At 47.1% G+C, this 26462-nt stretch overlaps 1 protein-coding gene across 5 annotated transcripts in view; it reads left to right on the top strand.

Moving 5' to 3' along the window:
* MSRB3 (methionine sulfoxide reductase B3) overlaps nucleotides 1-26462 on the top strand; it is a 173287-nt gene that overhangs the window by 70138 nt on the left and 76687 nt on the right. For all 5 annotated transcript variants that reach the window (XM_075855003.1, XM_075855004.1, XM_075855005.1 and 2 more), the window contains one exon: nucleotides 9009-9117. In XM_075855003.1, coding sequence (XP_075711118.1) covers nucleotides 9009-9117 — 109 coding nt within the window. The remainder of the gene's footprint in view (nucleotides 1-9008; nucleotides 9118-26462) is intronic.

The following is a 26462-nucleotide window of genomic DNA, read 5'->3' as shown; positions in this document are numbered from 1 at the left end:
CTCCCCATAGGGTATTTTGCATCAGTATTATTAAGCAAAACAAGAGGGGAAAATAAACAGAAAAAAGTAATGAAAGGAGTTGTACCCCTTCCGTGAGTGACCTACTCCAGGATTTGGCTTACAAATACTAATGCAAAATACTGCCATTTGAAAATGGTCTTAGGCTAAGTTCACACCATTAGTGTACGTTTATCTTTCTTCCGTCAGATGAAGAGAGGATCGAAAGATTAAACTTAAAGCAACGGCTCCATTAGAATTAATATTGATTCCAATGGTAATTCTTTTTTTTCTGTTTGTCTCCGTTCGCTAGGTTTCCATTTTTTTCACAAAAGTTCTGCACGTTTTGCTTCCGTCAAAAAAAAAAAACGGAAACCTAGCGAACAGAGACAAACGGAAAGCAACTGAAAGAAAATAATTACTATTGAAATCAATTCTAACTAAACTGTTGCTTTCCATTCAATCTTTCGATCCTCTCTTCCTCTGATGGAAGAGAGGTAAACGTATACTAATGTTAGTGTGAACTTATAGCTTTTTTTAACATGCCATTTAAACACTTCCTTTTTGGTAAAGATTTGTTGGTTTATTGCCTTTCACCATTAGGTGTCAGCATTGACTACAAGTAAACCCCAGCTTACTAAACACTAACATCATTGTCAAACACAGTAAAATGAATGAAATGGTGATCACTGGCTGTCATGATGTAAATGAGCTGCACATCCACATTTATTATATGTGGTTATGTGGTATTAGTCCACCAATGCCACTAAAATTCTTAAAAAAATATAAACAACACTGATATTTTTCTAAAGCCTTATGTACATACTATAATAATAGGGTTCTCATTGAGGAGCATGGGGCCTCTGCTGTAGCTCAGTATGTATCCAATTTCACAGGTTTTTTTTTGTAGGTTTTTTTCCATACTTATCTGACAGAAAAAAATTGTGGCATGCTCCCTCGGATGCTGTATTTATGGCACCCAAAAGAGCCTTTATAGCAGCACACAGAGGCTGTGTGGCTCCGTACTAAGCATGTAAACAATGAAAACTATGTTAGTGCAGGGGATTAGGAGCCCTGTATAAGAAGAATGAAGCACCAACTTATATTTAGATTTTATTTGAATTTTTTTAAATGGTATTCAAGACTTTCATAACACATCAGCTAAAATTTTAATGCTCATGGATTGGATGCAACTTTCTTAACCCAATATTTTTCTTATTGTTATTTTTGATTTGTAGCAGTTGCATGAAAAATGTCATGATAGTTGTCTATTGAGCTACAAAAATACTGTATTGCCCTAGCTTAACTGTTGCTCAATTGCCAATATCGTTTAACAAGAATTCATTCACAACAATGAACTGAGAAAGAGGAAGTTTTTTTTTTTGGGGGGGGGGCACCTTTAACCCCTTTTTAGCCATTGAATATAAATAAAGGTTTAAATGGAACAGGCCCCCTGTTTGATGACATTATACCTTAATTTCCTTCCAGTACCCATTACTACTATTAATAGTGACCCTCAACTTTATATACAATTTATGGCACTGGTATCCTCTTATGTAGTAGCGTAACTGTTGATGCGCCTCAGGCCAGGGCCCCCAATAGGGCAGTATGGCTGGTATTGCCTTCAGGAGCCCAGATGAAATGATAAAAATAAATAGGAGCAAGATGCCGCTGCCTGTCACTCTTGTTAACTGAGTCCCATGTATTTTCACTTAATGGAAACTGCAAAAGGCCCTAGTAACTACAGACAGTTACGGTCAAGCAGGGCCCTACAGATCCCCCGCACTATACTATTGACTGTCTGGGCCTAAATGATGGATGGAGGACTCACCTACCTTCAGACATCATAGAGATGTACTGACACTGTGGGAAGGATGGCACCACACAAGTAAGGGTGGTGGGGTAAAGTCCATGTATTAAACAGGAAGTTTCAAAGCCAGCCATCAGAGCACAGTACAGAGACAGAACTGTACAAAAGGAGGCAGAGGAAGGGATTGTCCCCTTACCAACTGTATGGAGCGCTAAAATAGCACCAGCAGGCAGCCTCTGTCTAAAGTATAAAATACATGGTGTTAAATAGGCTTACATTTAATAACGTAAAAGAGGAAAACATAAATGCTAAGGGATTTATATAAATGTGTATACGTTTCATCGTCATACGCACACGTCCTTTAGTATGAAGCCGTAATAGAGTTTGCTATAAAGCTACATGAGTTCTCTACAGTACCTCTGTATTCTTCTGATTCCATACAGAGTGTTTTTTTGTGTTGGCATCAAACACAGAGGAAACAATAGTGTAGTTGATTACGCTATTGTTTCCACTTAAAAAAAACGGAAACCTTACGGAACGGAGACAAACGAAAACCATTTGCAACGGAAGCATTACCATTGAAATCAATGGTAATGCAAATGGAAGCTATGGTTTCCGTTTGTCTTTCCGTTCATGGGTTCCTCCGACGTAAAGGTTTCACGGAACCCATGAACGGAACCCGACGCTGATGTGAAAGAGGCCTTAGGAATAATAAACACAGTGATTTGTTAGTACAGTTATATTAAACAGTGATATCATAAAACAGAGAAAATAAACTGATATTTTTGCACAGATAGTGATCAATAAAGATAGTGACATCACAGCACATATGTAATGACCACAATAAAGACACAGCACAGGAATAATAGTCACAGTGATGTTACTGTCACGCAGCGAGGTGTGGACCGTACCGCGTAGTGGGATGGCAGCTGGCCAAACAGGTAAATACAGAGTTCAATAGTTCAGCGAGGATACCTGAGGCAACGTAGACAGTAGCGAGGCAGGCACGTCCTGGACCAGGCGGTGGGAAGACGTCAGGTGAGGCGTATCAAATCAAATGAGACTGTACCACAGCACGGCAATAGCACAGCACGGCACTAGAACTTGGTAACACGGAAACAGGATACGGGATACAGGAACAAGGTACACTGGGAAACTGGAAGACACTCGGAGACCATTAGCACGACAAACTATGGGTAACAAACAACGCTCTGGCAAAGAGCAAGAGGGCAGCCCTTTTTATAGCCCAGAGCATCCTGGGCTAGATTGCAGACTTCCTGCAAAATGCGCGCCCTGGCCCTTTAAGACCGTGCACGTGCGGGCATGCGTGCCCGCCGGAGATAGTCTCGATGTCCCGAAGTGAGTACCGGCGCCTCACAGGTCGACGATGCTGAATGCAGGTAAGATGTCCATGGCCACAGCCGTCGATGTTTGAGTCAGAACGACGGGCCGTGGCCATAGACGTTACAGTATCCCCCCTCTTACACCCCCTCTTGGGACCAGAGCGGGAGAGAAACATCGATGTTCTCCTCTGGCTCCCAAGACCTCTCTTCTGAGCCGAACCCCCTCCAAGCCACTAAATAAAATATCCTTCCTCCCACCTTCTTGGTAGCCAGAATCTCCTTTACTTCGAAAGTCCCCGATGAGCGGCCAGGGACCACTGCGGAACTAGGAGTCCTGGAGTAGCGGTTCAGGACCACGGGTTTCAGCAGGGAGACGTGGAAGGAGTTAGGAATCCTGAGGGTAGGGGGGAGCTGCAGCTTGTAGGATACCGGGTTGATCTGTAGCAGGATTTCGAAGGGTCCGAGGAACCTAGGGGCCAATTTGCACGACGGCACCTTCAGCTGGATATTCCTAGAAGACAACCAGACTTTAGTCCCTGGAAGGAACTGCGGAGGCGCCCGTCTTCTTGTATCTGCCTTTCTCTTCATGCGGTCCACTGCCAACAGGATAGAAGATCGGGTCTGTTGCCAAATCTGTAGAAAGTCCCTGAAGGTCGAGTCGGCTGCAGGAACCTGGGACATAGTAGAAACAGGAAGAGGTATACGAGGATGCTGACCGTAGACGATGAAGAACGGACTGGAAGTGGTCGACTCACTGTGGTTGATATAAGAGAACTCTGCCCACGGGAGCAACTGCACCCAATCATCATGGCGCCTGGAAACAAAGTGACGTAGATAGTTCTCCATAATCTGGTTAACTCTCTCGACTTGCCCATTGGACTGGGGATGATAGGCCGAAGAGAAGTCCAATTTTACACCGAGGAGGCCGCAGAGTGCTCTCCAAAACTTCGAGGTGCACTGGACCCCTCGGTCCGAGGCAATATGCAGGGGCAAGCCGTACAGAAGGAAGATGTGTTGTATGAAGAGGTTAGCCAATCGCGTAGCAGACGGCAGGCCGGTCAAGGGAATGAAATGAGCCATCTTGGAAAATCGATCCACCACCACCAAGATCACACTGCAACTCGCAGAAGAAGGAAGATCCGTGACAAAATCCATAGTGACATGTTGCCTGGGGGCAAGAGGCAAAGGCAGTGGTTGGAGCAGGCCAGCAGGTCTGGAGTGAGCAACTTTATTTGCTGCGCATACCGTGCATGAGGAGACAAAGTCCATAATGTCTTTGGGTAGCGTGGGCCACCAGAATTGACGGGTGATTAGATCTTGGGTCTTACGAGCACCTACGTGACCTGCCAGCTTAGAACTGTGACCCCAGCGAAGAATTCTTCCTCGGTCAGCCAGATGCACAAAAGTCCTTCCCGGGGGACTGTCTCTAACTTGCAGGGGATTCACAGAGAAGATGCAGGATGGGTCAATAATATTCTGTGGAGATTCCATGGCGTCCTTAGTTTCAAAAGATCTAGACAAGGCGTCGGCCCTCACATTCTTGTCGGTAGGTCTGTAGTGGAGTTCAAACCGGAACCGAGCAAAGAACAACGACCACCTGGCTTGACGAGGATTCAACTGCTGGGCCGTCTGTAGATAGGTCAAATTCTTGTGATCCGTGAAGATCAGGATAGGATGAACTGCGCCCTCCAGTAGATGTCTCCACTCCTGCAGAGCCACCTTGATGGCCAGTAACTCCCGATCCCCAATCAAGTAGTTGCGCTCTACGGAAGAAAACAGCTTAGAATAGTAGCCACATACCACAGCCTTGCCTTTTGATCCTCTCTGGAACAACAGTGCACCAGCACCAACCGAGGAGGCGTCCACCTCTAACGAAAACTGTAGGGATACATCAGGATGGTACAGAATGGAGGCAGACGTGAAGCTTTTTTTTAAGGATTCAAATTCAGCTTCAGCCTCCAAAGCCCACATTTTGGCATTCATACCCTTCTTAGTGAGGGTGGAGATAGGAGCAGTCAAAGATGAGAAGTTGGGGGATGAACAGCCGGTAGAAATTGGTGAATCCTAGGAAGCGTTGTAAGGCCCTTAAGCCTTGGGGGCGTGGCCACTCCAGGACAGCCTTTACCTTCTGGGGGTCCATCTTGGGGCCCTGATCGGAGATGATATAGCCCAGGAAGGATAGAGACTTCTTCACAATACACACTTCTCCAGCTTGGCATAAAGGCGATTCTCTCTTAGACGGAGCAACACCTGGCGGACATGACTTTGATGAGTTACTGGATCTGGGGAAAAAATCAAAATGTCATCGAGATACACCACAACACAAACATAAAGGAGATCACGAAAAATGGAATTGACAAATTCTTGAAATACTGCGGGGGCGTTACACAGGCTGAAGAGCATAACTAAGTATTTGTAGTGCCCATCACGAGTATTAAAGGCAGTCTTCCATTCGTCACCCCGACGAATCCGGATCAGATTGTAGGCCCCCCGCAGGTCCAGTTTAGAAAATGTTTTCGCCCCCCGTATGCAATCAAACAGTTCAGAAATCAAAGGCAGAGGGTACCTGTTCTTCACGGTGATCTGGTTTAGGACTCGGAAGTCAATGCAAGATCGTAGCGATCCATCTTTTTTCTTAACAAAGAAGAACCCCGCTCCGGCCCGGGATGAGGATTTACGAATGAAACCCCTCTCCAGGTTCTCCTTAATGTAGGCCGATATGGACTGGGTCTCTGGCAAGGAGAGAGGGTACACTCTACCACGAAGAGGAGACGATTCAGGAACCAGGTCGATCGGACAATCTTATGTCCGGTGTGGCGGCAAGGTCTCAGCCTCCTTTTTGTTGAAGACATCGGAGAACATGGAGAAACAAGAAGGCAACCCTGTCAAAGGCTGAAGAGGGGCAGGCTGTGGCGACTGGATATGTCCCAGACAGCGGTCAAGACACTTTGGGCCTGACTGGAGAACCTTTCCAGAGTTCCAATCCAAGACGGGGGCGTGCAGACGGAGCCAAGGCAAACCCAGCAGCATGGGGTTGACTACCTTGGACAGGACGAACAGGGAGATGAGTTCAGCATGAAGGGCTCCCACTTTGAGTCTCAACGACTTGGTTACGGACACAACTGGGTCAGGCAATGGCAGTCCATCCACCAAGGCAACGATCAACGGCTTTTCAAGCGGGATAGTAGGCAACTGAAGAAGATCCACAAGGTCCTGGCAGATGAAGTTGACTGCAGAGCCGGAGTCCAGATAGGCAGAGACTGGATGGGACCTCTCGCCAGCAATGATGTTTACGGGAATGAATAGTTTGGAAGAGAGTTCTTGATTCAATGTGTTGACGCCCAGGGTTGTCTCTCCAACCAAACCTAGGCGCTGGTGTTTTTTGGCTTGTGAGGGCACAGACGCACAACATGGGGAGCGTGGCCGCAATATAAGCAAAGTTCAGAGGTGCGCCTGTGCTGTTTCTCCTGGACCGATAATTTTAGTCGGTCTACTTGCATCGGGACCTCGGGCAAAGCAATAGAAGCAGGCAAGAGGGGTTGCTGGAAGTTGGGCGCCAGTCTAGGGCGCCGACGCTCCTGACAAACCTCGTGAGATCTCCCTCAGGCTTATGTCTACCCGAGTGGCAAGCAGAATCAAGTCGTCCAAGGCAGGAGGCAGGTCTCGAGCGGCCAGTTCGTCCTTGATCTCGGACAACAGGCCATGACAAAAGGATGCCACCAAAGCCTCATTGTTCCAGGATAGCTCTCCTGCCAGAGTCCGGAACTGGTTCTTATACTCGCCCACGGAGGGGTCCTCTTGGCGAAGGTTGAAGATGGCAGTGGCTGCCGATGAGACTTGCCCTGGCTCCTCAAAAACAGTTCGGAATATTCGCACGAACCCCTGGAAATCTTGGGTCTCGGGTCCCTTACGTTCCCAGATAGGATTAGCCCATGCCAGGGCCTTGCCAGTCAGGAGGGATATGATGAATGCGATCTTGGCTCCGTGCGACGGAACTGCTCGGGAGTGCAGGGTAAAATGAATGTGGCGTTGGTTCAGAAACCCCCGACATACACTGGCGTCTCCATTGAACCGAGAGGGCAATGGCAGCGAGAACCGTGGATCCGGACAGGAACTGCCAGTAGGAGTAACAGGGGGATCGGCTTCAGGGACTTGCATAGAGGCAGGAAGAGAAGCAACTAGCGTCCCTAGCTGCTGCGCCATAGAGTCCACTGCCACAAGGAGCTGATCCTGCCTAGCTCGGAGATCCAGCATGCATGGCTTGGGAGGGTGCCAAGCCTTTGAATTGACCAGCGGAGTCCATGGCCAGAGCATACTGTCACGCACCGGGGTGTGGACCAACTGGGCCGTACCTCGTAGCGGGATGGCAGCTGGCCAAACAGGTAAATACAGAGTTCAATAGTTCAGCGAGGATACCTGAGGCAACGTAGACAGTAGCGAGGCAGGCACGTCCTGGACCAGGCGGCGGGAAGACGTCAGGTGAGGCGTAGCAAATCAAGCGAGACTGTAGCACAGCACGGCAACAGCACAACACGGCACTAGAACTTGGTAATACGGAAACAGGATACGGGACACAGGAACAAGGTACACTGGGAAACTGGGAGACCATTAGCACGACAAAATATGGGTAACAAACAACGCTCTGGCAAAGAGCAAGAGGGCAGAGCCCGTTTTATAGCCCAGAGCATCCTGGGCTAGATTGCAGACTTCCTGCAAAATGTGCACACTGGCCCTTTAAGACCGTGCACACGTGGGCGCACGCTCCCGCCGGAGATAGTCTCGATGTCCGGAAGTGAGTATCGGCGCCTCACAGGAGGACGACGCTGCAAGCAGGTAAGATGGCCACGGCCGTCGAGGTTTGAATCAGAACGACGGGCCGTGGCCATAGACGTTACAGTTACAGTGTATCACTATAAAGATATAATGTCCAATGTGATGTTACTAAGGATTAACAAACACAGTAATGGATAATAAGCACTGTGAAGTCATAGGGAAAGGTTATTGCTCACAGTAAAGTCATTGGATGGAAAACATGCACGCAGTGATGTCACAGAACGAACAGGGATAATAAAAATAGTAATGTCACCGTTAATGGCCACTGTCATGTCACATCACAGGAATAATACACACAGTGATATCACAGTACATGGGTAATAAACACTGTGAAGTCATAGGAAAAGGTTATTGCACACTGCAATGCCACAGTATGGGATCAATGCACAGTGATGTCACAGAGCAGGGAACGTGTCCGAAGAGGGATAATAAACATAGTGATATAACGGCTAAGGACCACAGTGATGTCACAGCACAGTGATAATATACACATCGATGTCACAGTACATGGGTAATAAACAATGTGAAGTAATAGGAAAAGGTTTTTGCACAGCGTAATGTCACAGTATGGAAATAATATGCACCGTGATCTTATAGAACAGGGATAATAAACAGTGATTTCAATGGCTTAGTGCTTCTTCTGCAGCATGTGCATGGATTTTTACAAGCCCCGTTCAGATATATGAAAGTTCTGCAACAAATATTCACTTCTCAGCTGAGAACAGAACTAGCTATGTACTAGTTTGCTATTTCTGAATCTAAGCAAGAGTGTTCCCATTCACTGACAGCAAACAAATATCTTAAAAATGGGGAAGAGTTGAAACAATATATATTAGAAAGTTGCAGAACTTTGGCTGCAGCATATTGTCCTTGCTCCAGTGCAATTTCCTGGCTAAGCTGTCATTGTAATTTAAGAACAGGTATAGTAACTAAATAATGAATTCAGATGTTGAGAATTTGCTGAATGCCAAGGTAATTATTCTGGAATTTAAATTTTTTATTAACTCTGTTTTTGCTATTTCCAGGAACCCGAAAGGGAAAAAAGACTTGCAAGGTGGTTTTTACTGAGCAAGAATTAAGGACACGACTGACAACAAAGCAATATCATGTCACCCAAGAAAAGGGGACAGAAAGGTGAGATAGATTACATACACTTAAAGGAAACCGGTCACCAGCATTTTAGCTATAAAGCCAGCAATACCTGGTGAAAGTGGGTGAAAAATCATTGTCATCTAAGCTATAAATATGTTCTAAGTAAGCTCTGTACCTTTAGTATTCCGTTTTTCAGTGGTCCCACGCCGTATGCAAACGAGCAGAAAAGAGTCAAATCTTCATCCTAAAAGAGTCAGATTTTCATTCCTCCAGCGTCTCAGAGTGGACTCCACCTCCTTCTTTTTGATTGACAGCTCCTTAGCCAGTCAGGGCCGGACAGGTGCCGGCGGTGGGCGGGGTTAAGAAGCTGTGTCCCAGAGGGAAAAATAATTACCATAAAAGGCGGGAAGAGTTTAAATGACTACATTTACCGACAGAGGAGGACTTCAGGAATGAAGAGAACAGGAACGAACTCTGGACAGCTGCGGCTATTGAGGGGTTTAACAGGTAAGATGTTGATGACAGGATCCCTTTAAGGGGGTTTTACACAGGACGATTATCAGGCCGACGATAATTGCCCTGTGTAAACGGGAACGATCAGTAGATGACCGAGCAAACGCTACATGGGGCTGTGGGGCATTACCTACAGGGGGCTATGTGGCACTACCTACATGGGGGGCTGTGTGGCACTACCTACAGGGGGGCTGTGGCAGTATCTACAGAGGGCAGTGTGTGGCATTATCTACAGAGAGAAGTGTGTCGCAAAAAATTTACAAATGAAATTCATCCGTTTTTAAAACGAATGCAAATCGGGTCAAAATCGGCCGTTAGAAACGGAACCAATGCAAAACGGGCGAGAAAAACTGAACACAACGGACGTTTTTCTTGGCCGATACTTGGACCCTGTCGTGTGAATAGAGCCTTAGTAGAGATGTAATCATAATGTTGGGGAAGTAGCAATGGACAGATTTGAAAAAATAATAAAAAAGACTTAAAAGATGATATATAGTGCCAATATATTATGCACTGTTGTACACAGATATTAATCATTCATATCAGTCCCTGCCCCAGAAAGAGTTTACAATCTGATTTCCCAAGCTCAAACACATACTCATACTGGGTTAAATTTGAAAGGAAAGTAATTCACTTATTATTTACAGATATCAGTATGTTTTTGTGTGTGGGAGAAAACTTGAAGTAGTCTGGAGGAAATGCATGCAAGCTTGGGGAGAAAATACAAACTCCCATCTAGATATTGCACCTGGTAAAAGCTGAAACCAAGACCCCAGTGCCAATCACTGCATTTTTTTGCAGTTTTCCCCTCTGAATGTTCTGTAGGCTCTAATTCTGTTTTCCCTGGAGCTACTGGGTGGAGCCTAACAGCTATCAGTCTTCTATACACTGCACACATTGAAGAGGAGAATCCTGCTCTTCTATTTGAATCTATTATATATATATGTATATATATATATATATATATATATATATATATACCATAGGACAAAGTAACGGCACCAGGACTTCCAGATAGATGAAAAAAGGCTGTATTCATTCACCTCAAGTGAGCAGTGATCACTGATCAGCTGACTAAAGGGCAGAGATTTCAACATTGTTCTTGGATGGCCACTAGTATAATACAAAATATTATTTCCGTCTGTTTTTTTTTTTTAAAAAAGATCAGAGACTAGGCCATTATCAGATACTGAAGTACACGTATCTAAAAATACAATTGACGAGGTGTTATAAGACATAGTGAACTTAATCGTAGAGTTCATAGTGTTCAAATAAGAGAAAAATTCCTGTAATTGACATATAGAACCGGTCCAGATAAGGAAAACATCGTCTTTGTATCGCCACCACAACATATGGCTGTAGTGGTGGGACACATAGACGAGGTCCTCCTCAATCCACCTCATAAAGATATTTGCATATGTGGGGACCATATTGGACCCCATTGCCGTCCCCCTTTTGTAGTGTTGCACAGCTTCTGTGATGAACCGAAACGTCGCTGCTCACTTGAGGTGAATAAATCCACCCTTTTTTCATCTATCTGGAAGTCCTGGTGCCGTTACTTTGTCCTATGGTTTCTATGTATTTAAGCTGGGGAACTGATTCATCCTCTGGTAACGTGCACATGGCCTAATATATAGCTGTGTGGAGTGTTGTGTTCATCTACAATCCACAATTGGACTGTGTATATATATATATATATATATATATATATATAAAAATATATATATATATACACATATATATATATATATATATATATATATACATATATACATATATATATATACAGTTAGGTCCAGAATTATTTGGACAGTGACACAATCTTCATGACTTGGACTTGAAACAACTGAGATGCAATTGAAGTGTAGACTTTCAGGTTTAATTCAAGGGGTTAAACAAAAATATCCTGTGAAACGTTTAGGAGTTGCAACCATTTTTCTACACAGCCTCCTCATTTCAGGGGCCCAAAAGTAATTTGACAAATTAATATTACCATAAGTAAAAAAAATTTTTTGTTAATACTTTGTAGAGAATCATTCACTGTATAGCCAATATCACGTTCCGTTCTCCTAAAGTCGTAATACTATCACAGCCTGAAAGAACGATTAAAATATAACTTTATTAGTAGATTGCTGATAAAACTGGCTCGTAAGCCTAATAGTCTCTAAACAGGCACAAGCAAGCGGTCAGAAAGGGGAGATGCGACTACGGGTGATAGGATACCGCCAATCTCTCCTTATTGTAATATGTTTCTCTGAATCCTTGCCACCAATTGTTAATCCTATGCATTTCAGTATCCCCAGGTTGTGGGATACATAATCAGGGATTATACTTTCATTCAGCCGGTTACTGTGCTTTTTCGGTCTCCCGGCGTGTGCACGACTCTAATGTCTTAGCCGTACACGCGCCGCGGAGATGCCGGATATTTAAAGGCTCAATCCCTCCTACCGATTGACGTCATCTTGGCAGACCACCAATCCGTGTTCAGAACGTCATTCATGACGTCCCGGATTGTGGAAGGCCTGTTGAAAGGACGCCCAATTGTATCTGGAATAGACAGTTTGTCACAAAGTGCCAGTCTGTACCTTGACTAAATCCTCACACCATTTGTGGTGTCCCTGCCATCATATGTAAGGGACACTATGGACGCTCTGAGGAAACTTGAGGATATTCGGTGAGATACCAATGTTTTATTGGCTTCACTTGATGTATAGCTCCATCCCTCATGACCGGGGGTGTAGAGCGGTTTAATATTTTTTGAATGGGAGAGGAACACAATATCAGGCCCATAATGAGTTTATTATTAACCTACTGAAGTTTGTGTTGGAGCGTAACTTCTTCTTGTTCGATCAGAAGATTTTCCAGCAGCCCAGAGGAGTTGCGATGGGGAGTCCCTGTGCTCCCACCTTTGCCAATCTGTACCTGGGCTGGTGGGAGAAAGTGTGTCTTCAATGAAATTATGGAAAAGTGGACAACTTATATCGTCCTGTGGATCAGATTCATCGATGACGTTCTGATCCTATGGACAGGAACAAAGGGGGAAATTGATGGGCATTCTCAATGTTAACGAGATGGGGCTGTTTTTTATGTCTGAAATCCACGAAAATCATATAACAGTTTTGGATGTCAGTATTTCTAAGACCGACACATGAGTTATTCAAACTAATATTTATTGCAAAAATACAGCGACCAATAGTCTGTTACTGTGGGAAAGTTGAAATCTGATGGCTCTGAGGCGAGGTATACCCAAGGGCCAATACCTTAGAGCATGTCACAACTGTTGCACCATAGTTTGTAGAGAATCCTTTGCAGGCAATGACTGCCTGAAGTCTGGAACTCATGGACATCACCAAACGCTGGGTTTCCTCCTTTGTGATGCTTTCCCAGGCCTTTACTGCAGCTGTCTTCAGTTGTTGCTTGTTTGTGGGTCTTTCTGCCTTAAGTTTTGTCTTAAGCAAGTGAAATGCATGCTCGATCGGGTTGAGATCTGGTGATTGACTTGGCCATTGCAGAATATTCCACTTCTTTCCTTAAAAAACTCCTGGGTTGCTTTCGCAGTATGTTTTGGGTCATTGTCCATCTGTATTGTGAAGCGACGTTCAATCAACCTTGCTCCATTTGGTTGAATCTGAGCAGAAAGTATATCCATGAACACTTCAGAATTCATACGGTTGTTTCTGTCTTCAGTCACATCATCAATAAACAATAGTAACCCAGTTTCTTTGGCAGCCATGCATGCCCATGCCATCACACTGCCATCACCATGTTTTACAGAGGATGTGGTGTGTTTTGGATCATGAGCCGTTCCAAGTCTTCTCCATACTTTTTTCCTCCCATCATTCTGGTACAGGTTGATCTTAGTTTCATCTGTCCAAGAATGCTGTTCCAGAACTGGGCTGGCTTCTTTAGATGTTGTTTGGCAAAGTCTAATCTGGCCTTTCTATTTTTGCGTCCTTTTGCTCCCCCCTCCTGCTCTCATGAAGTTTTCTCTTTATGGTAGAATTAGATACTGATACACCTACTTCCAGTCCAGGAGAGTGTTCTTCACTTGGGTAGATGTTGTAAAGGGGTTTTTCTTCACTATGGAAAGGATTCTGCAATCATCAACACCTGTTGTCTTCGGTGGACATCCAGGCCTTTCGGAGTCCACGAGATCTCTAGTGCGCTCTTTTTTTTCAGGAATGTACCAAACTGTTGATTTATCCACTCCTAACATTTGTGCTATCTCTCTGATGGATTTCTTAATTTTTTTCAGCCTAACGATGGTCTGTTTCATTTGAATTGAGAACTCCTTTGACCTCATGTTGTGGATTCACAGCAACAGCTTCCAAATGCAAATGCCACATCTGAAATCAACTCCAAACCTTTTACCTGCTTAATTGCTGATGGATTAACGGGGGAATAGCCCATGCAGCCCATTAAATAGCTTTTGAGATAATTGTCCAATTACCTTTAGTCCCTTGAAAAAGAGGCAGCTACATATTAAAGAGCTGTAATTCCCAAACCCTTACTCAAATTAGGATGTGAATACCCACAAATTAAAGCTGAGAGTCTGCACTTTAAGCCCACATTATATCTTACCAGCAGCTGCAACATGTCTGTGTGTTTCTGTCCTTCTGCTCCCCCTCCCCTCTCCATAGACTTCTATGGACAGGCTGTGAAGACACTGGAGTGTGCTTTAGCAGAGACACCACCCCACTTCCTGCAGTGCAACTCCTCTGCTCTGTAACTAGAAATGGATTTTGCTTGATAATGGGGGGGGGGGGGGTTCAGATTACCGCCATGTTAATGTATCAATGCATATCTAGGCAAATTCGCATTTTGAGATCTGTAAAACAATCACTGTTGGAACTGTAGTGATGGCTACGTGACACAACTAGTTTGTCTATGATCCTCCACAATACACTCCTGAATCTATAGGTCACACCTGAAACACAATATTTAGTACATATACATTATATGACCAAAAGTTTGTGGACACCCCTCCTAATTATTGAGTTCAGGTTTTGCAGTGACACCCACTGCAAACAGGTGCACAATATCAAGCACACAGCCATTTTCGGGAAATTTCTAATTTAACTGTAATTGCTATTATTGTGAAGTGGAAGCGCCTAGGAGTAACAACAGCTCAGCAAGGAAGCAGTAGGCCACAAAAACTCACAGAGCGGGCCTGTTGAGCGTATGGTGCATAGAAATTGCTTATCCTCGGTTGTATCACTTACTACAACGTAAACTGCCTCTGGAAGTGATATTAGCACAAGAACTGTGCATCACAAGCTTCATGAAATATTTCTATGGTCGAGCAGATGCACACAAGCCTAATATCACCATCACTATTACCAAAATGCAGAGTGCTTTGTAAAATTTGGTGGAGAAGGGATAATGGTCTGGGCCTGTTTTTTAGGATTTGGGCTAGAACCCTTATTTCCATTGAATGGTATAGTTAACCCTACAGCATACTAAGACATTTTAGACAATTATTTTCTTCTGACTTTGTGGGAACAGTTTGGGGAAGGTCCTTTCCTGTTCCAGCCTGACTGTGCCCCAGTGCACAAAGCAAGGTCCATAAATAAATGGTTTGACAAGTTTAGTGTAGGGGAACTCGAGTGGCCCGCACAGAGCCCTGATCTTAACTTCATCAAAACACTGATTGCTAGACACGCCTTCTCATCCAACATCAGTGTCTGACCTCATAACTGCTCTTTTGGCTGAATAAGCACAATGTTACACAGACACACTCCAAAAACTCGTGGAAAGCCTTCCCAGAATAGTCAAGGCTTTTATAGCTGCAAAAGGGGCCTCAAATCCATGTTATCGCATGTGGCCTTTGAATGAGATGTGCAACAAGCTCATATAGGTTTGATGGTCAGGTATCCACATACTCTTGGCCACATAGTATATAATGACATCAGCTGTATTGCATATACCAGCCATAGTATATTATATATATATATATATATATATATATATATATATATATATATATATATATATATATATATTGTAGCAGTGTAGCTACTGGACAGTGCAGAAACTCAGGTTTTAAGCAATCAGGGAGCATGTACAGCAGAGAGGGGTTTCTCTGCTGTTGCTTGGGTGTAAAGCCCATAATAGGGCCTGGTTTGCTGGAGTGTGAAGGAAAAGGGCGGGCTTCCACTCCATACAGACAGTCCATGTCTTGGGCACAAGGCTCAGTGTCTCGTAGTCTCGTAGTGTCTCGTAGTGAGGGACACTGAATGAGGCTGGACGGCCTAGGGTTTATTTTGTATGTTTAATGTTGTAACACTGCTTGCTGTGGTGAAGACAATAAAGCTATCTGCGGCTGGTTTAAACTTTTATTCAACGAGTTGGAGTGAACTTTATATGTGTGCCAACCATCTCACCTTGGAGATGGCGATCCTGTGAGCTAAGTGGTCCCCAAGATGTCACAATATATATATAATGCCATAATGCCTTATAATGTCAGCCGTAGTGCCTACAGCCATAGTTCTCCATAAAGCCATCCATATTGCTTACCAGAGCTTTTTGTATTGTATCATAACCCTCAGCTGTAGCACCTATAAGCCAGCCATTTACTCTCACAATCTAAACTGTCATGCTGCTTTACGTCATTGGTCATTGGTGAACAGCTACTATGTGACTTCCTCTTCCAGAGCTAAACTCTGTATTCAAAGTAGGAGGGAGAAGGTTCTGTCCAGCATAAACAGTACTTATTATCCCATTACTTCCCAGTTTCCGGGGTCTGCTCCTGATTGTTTGGCACTGAGTTTTCCCATAAACATACATAACTAAGAAACTTGTGAAAAAACTTTTAACAAATTGATGTAACTGAGTTTTTATTTTTTTTATTTCAGAGACAAATAGTTTTATTATGTATAATTGAAACTGCTTCAGGGTTCAAGTATGCAATTCTTCTTGTCGACTACCATTAGGCTATATTCACATCTGTGATCTTTTTTCCATTGTTCTGCTTAGTCATAGGAGCAGAACAATGACAGAAACTAAAGTGCCAGCTCCGTCGCATGACGAAAACCAACGGCGCCCGAAGAAACTCATCGACTTTATTGTGTTCTGTCAGTTTACATCAAGGTTTCCATTGTTTTGCCGGACAAAATAGCGCTGGATAAAATAGCACCGCATGCTGCGCTATTTTGTTCCTTGAAAATGATGGAACCTGCGACGGAGGCTCCAAATGGGGCCTGCGATGCCAATGTGAATAGAGTCTTAGCAATGCTTACTGTGGCTTTACTCTAATAAAACTAAAGTTAAAGTACAGGATATTAAAAGTATCCATACATAGCAAATGCTACTTTCCCCACCATCATAGTAGCTTTCATCTGTCCTCTACTTCGTCCTAATATAGATTCAGTATGTTAGCAAGAAGTAGTGTACAGACGCAACCTGCGGCACCTGCTGTCATCCGCCACATCTGGCGTTACCTGCTGCTCCCACCTCCATCCGTGCCAGAGCTGTGGCCACTGTCTAGACTATCCAGGTACCCTTGTGCGGGACTTTGTATTTCTGGGGTTCCTGTTGTTTGGCCAGCTGCCTCCCTGCTACGGCGGTGCGGCCTAGTGGGTCCACATACCCACAAATCGTGACAGCGCTATCTACGTGGGCTATGTGTGGTGCTATTTACAGGGTGCGTGTGTGGCGTTATCTATAGGGGGTGGCACTATCTACAGGGGGTGTGTATGGCATTATGTATGTGTGTAATGCTGTCTACAGGGGTGCTCTGTGGCGCTATCTACAGGGGTGCTCTGTGGCGCTATCTACAGGGGTGCTCTGTGGCACTATCTACAGGGGTGCTCTGTGGCACTATCTACAGGGGCTGTGTGTGGCACTATACAGGGGTGTGTGACACTATCTACAGGGGGTGTGTGGGGCACTATCTACAGGGTGCTGTGTGTCGGTACCTACAGTGGGCTGTGTGGCGCTATCTACAGGGGGGCTGTGTGGAACTATCTATAGGGGGGTTCTGTGGTGCTATCTATAGGGGCTGTGTGTGATGCTATCTACATGGGCTCTGGTGCGATCTATAGGGGGTGTGGCACTATCTACAGGGGGGGCTGTGTGTGGCACTATCTACAGGGGGCTGTGTGGCACTATTTACAGGGGTGCTGTATGGCGCTATTTACAGGGGAGCTGTGTGGCGCTTTCTACCGGGGGGGGCTGTGTGGCGCTATCTACAGGGTGCTGTGTGGCGCTATCTACAGGGGAATCTGTTTGTGGCACTTTCTAGAGGGGGGGTGTCATTTTCTACAGGGGGGATGTGGCGCTATCTACAGGGGGTGCTATCTGTAGCGGGGGCTGTATGTGATGCTATCTACAGGGGCTGTGTGTGGCGACATCTATAGGGGGGCTGTGTGTGATTCTATCTACAGGGGTGGAAATGTTGGAAAAGTGAGGCTCTGAAGACATCGGAGTGTCAAATTCTGCAGAAATGGGTCATGGCTGGGAGAAGTCGTCACGAAGTCTGGACCGGATGGAGAAGAAAGGAGGAAAAAAAACTACTATAATCTGAGATGTCACCTGTGAGACACTGGATTTATAGAGAATCTGTTACCTCTCCTGACATGTTTATTATAGGAAATCCTTGTATTTCCCAAAAAGTTTTTGTGCAGTCCATGACTGATAGACAAATGCGTGTCACCATTCCCCTTGTCAGGAGGATGTGTCCCTACACACTGATACTGTCAGCGATGGTTGGAGATTGTCAGTATGTAGGGACACAGCCCTTTGACAAGGGGAATTGTAACAACCATTTCATAATGCTTGCACGAAAAGGAAGTGTTAACAATAGTTACGGCGCGGCAGGGTGGCGGTGGAGAAGGGGAGCCCAAGTTTGAGTAAAAGCCCAGGGCCTATGGTCTACTTAATCCGCCACTGGAACGGAGTACTCATTTGTGCTGCTAGCTTGTGGTAAAAGCTCTAAAAAGACTAAGATGTAAAGCAGGTTGGTTTGCCACAAGCTTATTCTCACAGTTTGCCAAAAAAGCCATGTGATTAATAGAGTAGAAGGATTGTACATATTCATTCTTACAAGTGGTGGGCGCGTCCGCTAATAATGCTTCTACTAATTGGTGTTTTTGAATGTTAGGAATAACATGATCTACCAGAATATAAAGTTTTAGGAACAAAATGATTATGGTGCGGATGAGTTGTCACGGGACGTAATCCAGGACACAGGTCTTTTACAATAGTTTGCAAAAATATCTTCTGAAGCAACTGTTCACATGTAAATTTGATAACAAGCCATGTATTTAGCAGAATAGGTAAAAAGATAAAGTTGTATAAAGATGTATTAATAACCCAGGAAAGGATGCAAAAGTTTGGAGTTAGCATGAAGAAAAAGTGGACTATTAACGTATATTACATTTTACTATAAATGTATTATAAATGTCAGTGGTTACTAATCTGTATATTGTATTAGACTCTTCACCAAAGAGGTATGGTCAGCATTGTAAGTCGTTTCCGTGTAACTAGTGTCTTTTTTGGAAATGACTGTCTAAGGGTGTATTCACATCAGCGTCGGTCTTCCGTTCATCGGTTTCTCCGACGGAAAGCTCTAACTCAACCCATGAAAAGAAGGCCGACCCTGATGTGAACAGGCCCTTAGGGGCTGTTCTCATCTGTGTCGAGGCTCCGTTAGGGGCTTCCATCACAGATTTTGTTATTTTCGTCAGGCAAAATAGCACAGCACGCTGCGCTGTTATGTCCGACAAGATTAAAGGAAACCATAACAGAGACTCGACGGAATCCATCGGGTGCCATTGGTTATGTCATGCAACGAATCCCGTGCTTCCGATATTCGGAACGCAGATGTGAACGAACCCTAAAAGGCTTTGGATAAATTTACTGAAAACCAGAGTGGAGTACTATCTAAATCTGAATGTCCAGAACTAGACAACGAGATTTTCTGCAGCTGCTGTTGTAATGAACAACCCCAAAGAACATTTTACACAATTAGCTGTTATATTTAGCTATTTAATAGATCTTACTGTACCTGGTCAGTGTTAGCACTCCTTATGAATATGTCTGGAGCAGAGCTACCACATCTAAGGCCATCACGAGCATATAATCTATGCTTGTGGGTTGCATTGTTGTATAGGTTAGGGTGTTACCGGACCTGGTTCACTAGTTTGGGGAAGATGCAGACATAACATTGCCAAAAAGCATGACTGTCCCACTGTTTCCAGTTTTTGCATGCAAGCTATAAAAAAGTCTCACTATAGAAGAGGCTGGACGCAGCCGCAGGGTTAAGGGAAGCCGGCATGACCGTCCTGGTAGGGAAAGGGTTAATGAGGTGAGGGAAAGTTGGGTTGGAAGGAGCTGAAGGAGGGACGGGGAGGAGTTAAGGGGGACGGGGGGGGCTGTTACTGCGCTTCCCGCTGTTTCTCGGCATTGAGCCGGAAGCAGCGGGAGGAGTAACATAGAGTAAGCAAGCTCCCCGTTGCCCGGTTTTTAGAAATGGCAGAAGCCATTATGTTAGAGCGGCTGCGGGCCGCTGCTGTGCACCACGGTCCCGGATGGCTAGAGGAGACCGTGGCTGCAATAACGAGGATCCCGGACGCCGTTTCGCCACGTCGGGCACGGCGTTCGGGGTCTGTTGAAAGGGACAGGCTCCCCTCCCCCGGCCCCCTTACGAGCATGGCTATGGCGGCGGGGGGGGAGTCGGCAACAACCGCTCCTGCGCTGGGCAGGCAGAGAGCGGTGCCAGGGGTGACGGCGATGCAGGCTGGGTCGACCCGTCCCTCTCGGCGGTCCCGACCTCCAGAGCGCCTCAGTCCGGAGGTAGTCCCGCGGACACGGCGTCGCAGAGGGAGCCCGATCCCGGACGCTGCAGGCCAGGCAGCTGGGAGGACCGCCCCTTCCCAGGCCCTGCGTCCTGGCAGGAATCCCAGGCCGCGACGGGGTCCGGCGGTAAGCAGGGAGTCGCAGGCTGGGCTCCCTGTCACCCCTCCCCCATCAGATGGAAGACGTGGAGAACAAGGTACGGCCGCCCCGCATGGTGATGTTCCGGCCAGGGGGCAGGCTTCGTCAGGATCGTCTAGACGGACGCCTAGAGCTGCAGCGACGTCGAGGCAACAGGTCCGGTCGGAAGTCTGGGTCCCGGCGGTCGGGCGGCAGGTTGCCGGCCCATTGGTCAGCGCGTCCTCATCCCCGTTCCGAAGAGGTCGTTGGGAGGGACAGTCGTCGGCGAGAGAAGAACTGGAGGAAGGTGAACTGGACGTGTATCGTCGAGGTCAGGATGGTCCGGCTGACGGGAACACAGCGCCTGTGCAGCCCGGTGAGTGTATAACTCCATCATTGTCTTATCCAGCGATTTTTATGTCGGGTGTCGGCGGGGGGGCTGCTAGCATTGCATCGGGGGCTGGTAGTGGCGCGGGCGGACGCGACGGAGCGGGTTTGGCAGATTTAGTGGGTTGCTTACGGGAGCTGGTGGGGCGCCTGGATAGGGCCGCGGCGCCGGTAGTAACGGAAGTGTCTCCTGCGATAGTTTGGGAAGGCCCCAGGGACGTGGGATCGTTACAGGCGCGTCCTGCGGTGGCGGTTAGAGAGGCGGTCGCGGTGTCGGTACAGACCGAGGCACAGAAGGACGGCGATCGAGTGCGTATGGACGATCGTGCTCGGGGGGAGGTGTATGTTTGTTTTGAGGGTCCGTTGGGTGCGCATTTAAAGCAGGAGGTGCGCAATCGGATCTGGAAAGACGAATATGTTGAAATTTTTTCTCTCTTGCCGCTGGCTAAATTTAATTTGGATAAGAGCAAGCGGGATGAGAGTAAAAAGGACGAGGAGGAACGGCGGCGGTATAGGCTGATCCCGCAGACGTTCGTTAATTGGTCGCAGGCGTTCGCCATATTGGCTAGTGTGATAGGGGAAAAGGCGCCGGAAAATTGTTCGGCGCTGTTTTGTTATTTTGATGCCATTGGGGAGGCTCATAGGGCGTATGGGGGTCAGGCGTGGCTGCGATATGATGAGCAATTCCGTCAGCGGAAGGCTGTTCGGCCGGCGATTCGGTGGGACCAGAAGGATATTGCTCTCTGGTTACGGGTTACGGCTCCGGTGAGGCAGCCCTTTCCCGGGAGCGGTGGCCAGGGAGGCCAGTCTAGTCAGAGTGGACAAAGCGGCGGGGGAAAGGCGGGGTTTTGCTGGCAATTTAATGAAGGTCAGTGCAAGTTCGGGGCCACGTGCAAGTTCAAGCACGTGTGCTCCGAGTGTAATGGTGCATCACACGGGGCGGCAAAATGCCTGCGAAAAAAGAGGTCAGGGAACCAGCACGGGACTGGTCAAGGGGGTGTCGCCGGTGAGGGTGGAAAGGATGGCCCCTTATCTAAATGAGTATCCGGATAGGGCGGCAGCTAAGTTGCTTTATGAAGGGTTTCGTGTTGGGTTTGTTATTCCTCCACCTCCTTATGAGGTTCCGGTTACGCGGAGGAATTTAAAATCGGCTTACTTGCATGCGGAAGTCGTGTCGGAAAAGTTGTTAAAAGAAGTTTCGTTGGGTCGCATGTCGGGGCCATTTGTTGAGTCGCCGGTAAAAGATTTAGTTGTGTCCCCTTTGGGTATTGTCCCTAAACGCGAGCCCGGAAAGTTTCGTTTGATTCAACATTTATCGTATCCCAAAGGTTCGTCGGTAAATGACGGGATTGATCACGAGTTGTGTTCCGTAGTTTATACCTCATTCGATAAGGCGGTGGGGTTAGTGCGGGCTGCGGGCCCTGGGGCGCTGCTAGCAAAAACTGACATCGAGGCGGCGTTCAGGTTGTTGCCGGTTCATCCAGAAAGCCAACGGCTGTTGGGTTGTTTTTGGAATGGGGCTTTTTACGTGGATCGGTGCCTTCCGATGGGGTGTTCCCTTTCTTGTGCATACTTCGAGGCGTTTAGTAGCTTCGTGGAGTGGGTAACGAGGGGGGCATCCGGGGTCGACTCGTTGATCCATTACTTGGATGATTTTTTGTGCGTTGGCCCGGGGGGTTCGCCGGTTTGCGGTAATCTGCTTCATGCTCTACAGAAGGTGGCGAGGGATTTTGGGATTCCTTTGGCGCCGGAAAAAACGGAGGGCCCGGTAGCGACGATTTGTTTTTTGGGAATCGAAATAGACTCGGTGGCAATGGAGTGTCGTCTCCCGGCGGATAAGTTGGGTGCTTTGAGGCTGGAGGTTCGACGGGCTTGTAGAAGGAAGAAAATGTCGCTGAGGGAGCTTCAGTCGCTGCTGGGGAAGTTGAATTTCGCTTGCCGGATTATGCCGATGGGAAGGGTGTTTGGTAGAAGGTTGGCGGCGGCAACGGCGGGAGTGCGTGCGCCGCATCATTTTGTGCGGCTCAAGGAGGAGCACCGAGCTGATCTTCAGGTTTGGGATGACTTCTTGGGCCAGTACAATGGTCGCTCGCTATGGATGGCCCCAGCGCAGGATACGAGTGATTTGAATATTTTCACGGATGCGGCTGGGGCGGGTGGCTTTGGAGCTTACGGGGGAGGTCCGTGGTGCGCAGGTCAATGGCCGGCTAGCTGGGTGTCCAGTGGACTCACGCGGAATCTGGCCCTGCTCTAGCTGTTTCCCATCGTGGTGGCGGCTACCATTTGGGGGGACAGGCTCAGGGATAAGAAGGTCCGTTTTTACTGCGACAACATGGGGGTGGTGCTTGCCATTAACAACATCACGGCGTCTTCTCCTCCGGTAGTTCAATTGTTGCGACATTTAGTGTTGGTGTGTTTGTCGTTGAACGCGTGGGTGGTGGCGGTGCATGTCCCGGGTGTACGGAATTGTATTGCTGATGCTCTTTCTCGCTCGCAGTGGGACCGGTTTCGGCAATTGGCCCCGGGAGCGGAACGTCTCGGTTTGGCTTGTCCGGAGCATCTTTGGGATCTGGTATCGGTCCCGTAGAGCAGCTGTTACAAAGGTCTTTGGCGCGCACGACGTGGAGTGCTTATGCTGCTTGTTGGAGGCAGTGGGAGGAGTGGGTAAGAGAGTTGGGTGACGTCAATACGGATAGAGACAGGTTGGTGGCACTTTTGTATTGGTTAGGGGATGCCTGGGAGGCGGGGTTTTCAGTAGCGAAGGTGAACCGGTTCATATCTGCTGTGGCGTTTGGGCTTAAGTTGCGGGGCTTGCGGGATGTATCGAAGGAATTTCTGGTATCGCAGGCTTTGAAGGGGTTGCGCAGAGGTAGGGTGGAGGCGGATAGTAGAAGGCCGGTGTCGTTTGCTTTGCTTGGCTCGTTGGGGGGTTCATTAGCATCGGTATGTCGTTCTTCAGATGAAATGGATCTGTTCCGGTTGGCTTTTTCGTTAGCGTTCTTCGGAGCATTTAGAATAGGTGAGTTGGTGTCGCCAAGTACTAAACAGGCAGGGGGGCTGAGATCTGGGGAGGTGAGCCTTTTTGCAGATCGGCTGGAGGTATGGTTGCGTAGATCTAAAACTGACCAAGTAGGGAAGGGTAAACTGATAGTTTTGTTCGCTCTCCCGGGGTCGGTCATGTGTCCAGTGGAGTGCATGCGGGGTTTTACGAGAAACAGGGGGTCTCCAGATTTGCCTTTGTTACGTCATGAGAACGGGTCGTTTTTGTCCAGGTTTCAGTTTGGAGCTGTATTTAAAAAATGTTTGACGGCAGTGGGGGTTGCGGCAGGCTCATATTCATCTCATTCCTTCCGGATTGGCGCAGCAACGGAAGCGGGGCGCTGGGGGTTGGATGACGAGGGGGTGAGGCGTATTGGTCGTTGGGAGTCTAAAAGGTTTAAGTCCTATGTCCGCCCCCATATGTTGTAATTTTGTTGTTTATGTTTGAAAATGTTATATGGTGGTGCCTAACTGTGTTTTCCGTTTCAGATTCGCCTCCTTGTCTGGTGTGGTTGATGGGTCATTCGTACGTGCACTGGGGGGCTTTGAGGGCGGACGTCCGCCCGGATGGTCGCCAGTTGCGCATTCCGCGACAGGATGCGGTTGTGCATTGGCTGGGTTTTAGAGGTATGTCTTGGAACAGGGTGTTGGCGGAATTCCAGACATATGTGCGGCTTGATAGGGTTCCGGAGGTTCTAGTGTTGCACGTGGGTGGGAATGATTTAGGAGTCCGCCCTTTTCGTGAGTTGGTGCGGGATATCAAACATGATATGTTGTGTTTGTGGGTATCTTATCCCAAGTTGGTGGTAGTGTGGTCGGACATAGTCCCAAGAAAGCATTGGCGGTTAGCTAGATCGGTGGAGAGAGTCAATAAGGCTCGCATAAAAGTTAACCGGGCGGTGTCTCGTTTTGTGGCAACGAACGGGGGCATTTGCGTGAGGCATAGGGATTTGGAGTCAGGAGTGGGGAATTTCTGGAGAAGTGACGGGGTTCATCTGACCGAGGTTGGCATTGATCTTTGGAGCTTGGCGATAGCAGAAGGCATAGAAAGGGCGGTGGTGGTGTGGAGGAACTCACAGGCTTAAGGTGGTCAAGGCCTGTTTCGCGGTGGCGGGGGGAGTCCTTGAGGCCAGTCAGTACAAAATGGTGGGGGGGTCGCATCGGGGGTATGCGTCCCCCAAAAAAGGTACATGGTTGAAGACTTCATCGGGTGTTATCCCTTTGAAGTGGTCTTCTGGTAGAAGGTATATCACTTGAAGGCTTCATCGGGTGTTATCCCTTTGAAGTGGACTTCTAGTGGTCGGTATATCACTTGAGGGCTTCATCGGGTGTTATCCCCTTGAAGTGGACTTCTAGTGGTTGGAGCCATCTGCAGAGGTGAACGGTGCTTCCGAGCTGGTTTACGGCTGGAGGTAATTGGTGGTTTGCAGATGGCTAATTCGGTGTGTTCTTGAAAGGAACATCTGAAGGGGCTTCAAGGACTTCCTCTGCTCGGGTTAATGTTAACGTTTAATTGTTATTTATGATTCTGACCCATGTTGGGTCATGTGAATTATTAGGAGGAATTCTCTGGTGGATTCCTAACTAGTTATCCGAATGTTTCGGATTTAAATTGTTTTTATAAAACTGTGAAATTAATAAACGGCTGCTGTGGCCATTTCACATCCAACCTCAGTGTCATGTGTCTTTACTAAATGGGGGTGGGGGGATAGTATGGTCTAAGGTTAACACACGACTCTACCTAGGCAGGTCAAGAAGAGGCTGGACGCAGCCGCAGGGTTAAGGGAAGCCGGCATGACCGTCCTGGTAGGGAAAGGGTTAATGAGGTGAGGGAAAGTTGGGTTGGAAGGAGCTGAAGGAGGGACGGGGAGGAGTTAAGGGGGACGGGGGGGGCTGTTACTGCGCTTCCCGCTGTTTCTCGGCATTGAGCCGGAAGCAGCGGGAGGAGTAACATAGAGTAAGCAAGCTCCCACCCTCCCACCCTTGGTTTGTTACTCCTTAGGTCTTATGTACGTCCGTCTATGAGTGTTGTGTGTTATTTTGTGTGCTTATTTAACTTGTTTTTCTTTTTTCCGGAGTAGGTTCTGTTGTCATGGCAGCTGGCGGGGGGAGTCCTTGAGGCCAGTCAGTACAAAATGGTGGGGGGGTCGCATCGGGGGTATGCGTCCCCCAAAAAAGGTACATGGTTGAAGACTTCATCGGGTGTTATCCCTTTGAAGTGGTCTTCTGGTAGAAGGTATATCACTTGAAGGCTTCATCGGGTGTTATCCCTTTGAAGTGGACTTCTAGTGGTCGGTATATCACTTGAGGGCTTCATCGGGTGTTATCCCCTTGAAGTGGACTTCTAGTGGTTGGAGCCATCTGCAGAGGTGAACGGTGCTTCCAAGCTGGTTTACGGCTGGAGGTAATTGGTGGTTTGCAGATGGCTAATTCGGTGTGTTCTTGAAAGGAACATCTGAAGGGGCTTCAAGGACTTCCTCTGCTCGGGTTAATGTTAACGTTTAATTGTTATTTATGATTCTGACCCATGTTGG

The sequence above is a fragment of the Rhinoderma darwinii genome, chromosome 3 (assembly GCF_050947455.1).
Source record: "Rhinoderma darwinii isolate aRhiDar2 chromosome 3, aRhiDar2.hap1, whole genome shotgun sequence".
NCBI lineage: Eukaryota > Metazoa > Chordata > Amphibia > Anura > Rhinodermatidae > Rhinoderma > Rhinoderma darwinii.
This window is presented reverse-complemented; position numbering and strand designations above follow the sequence as displayed.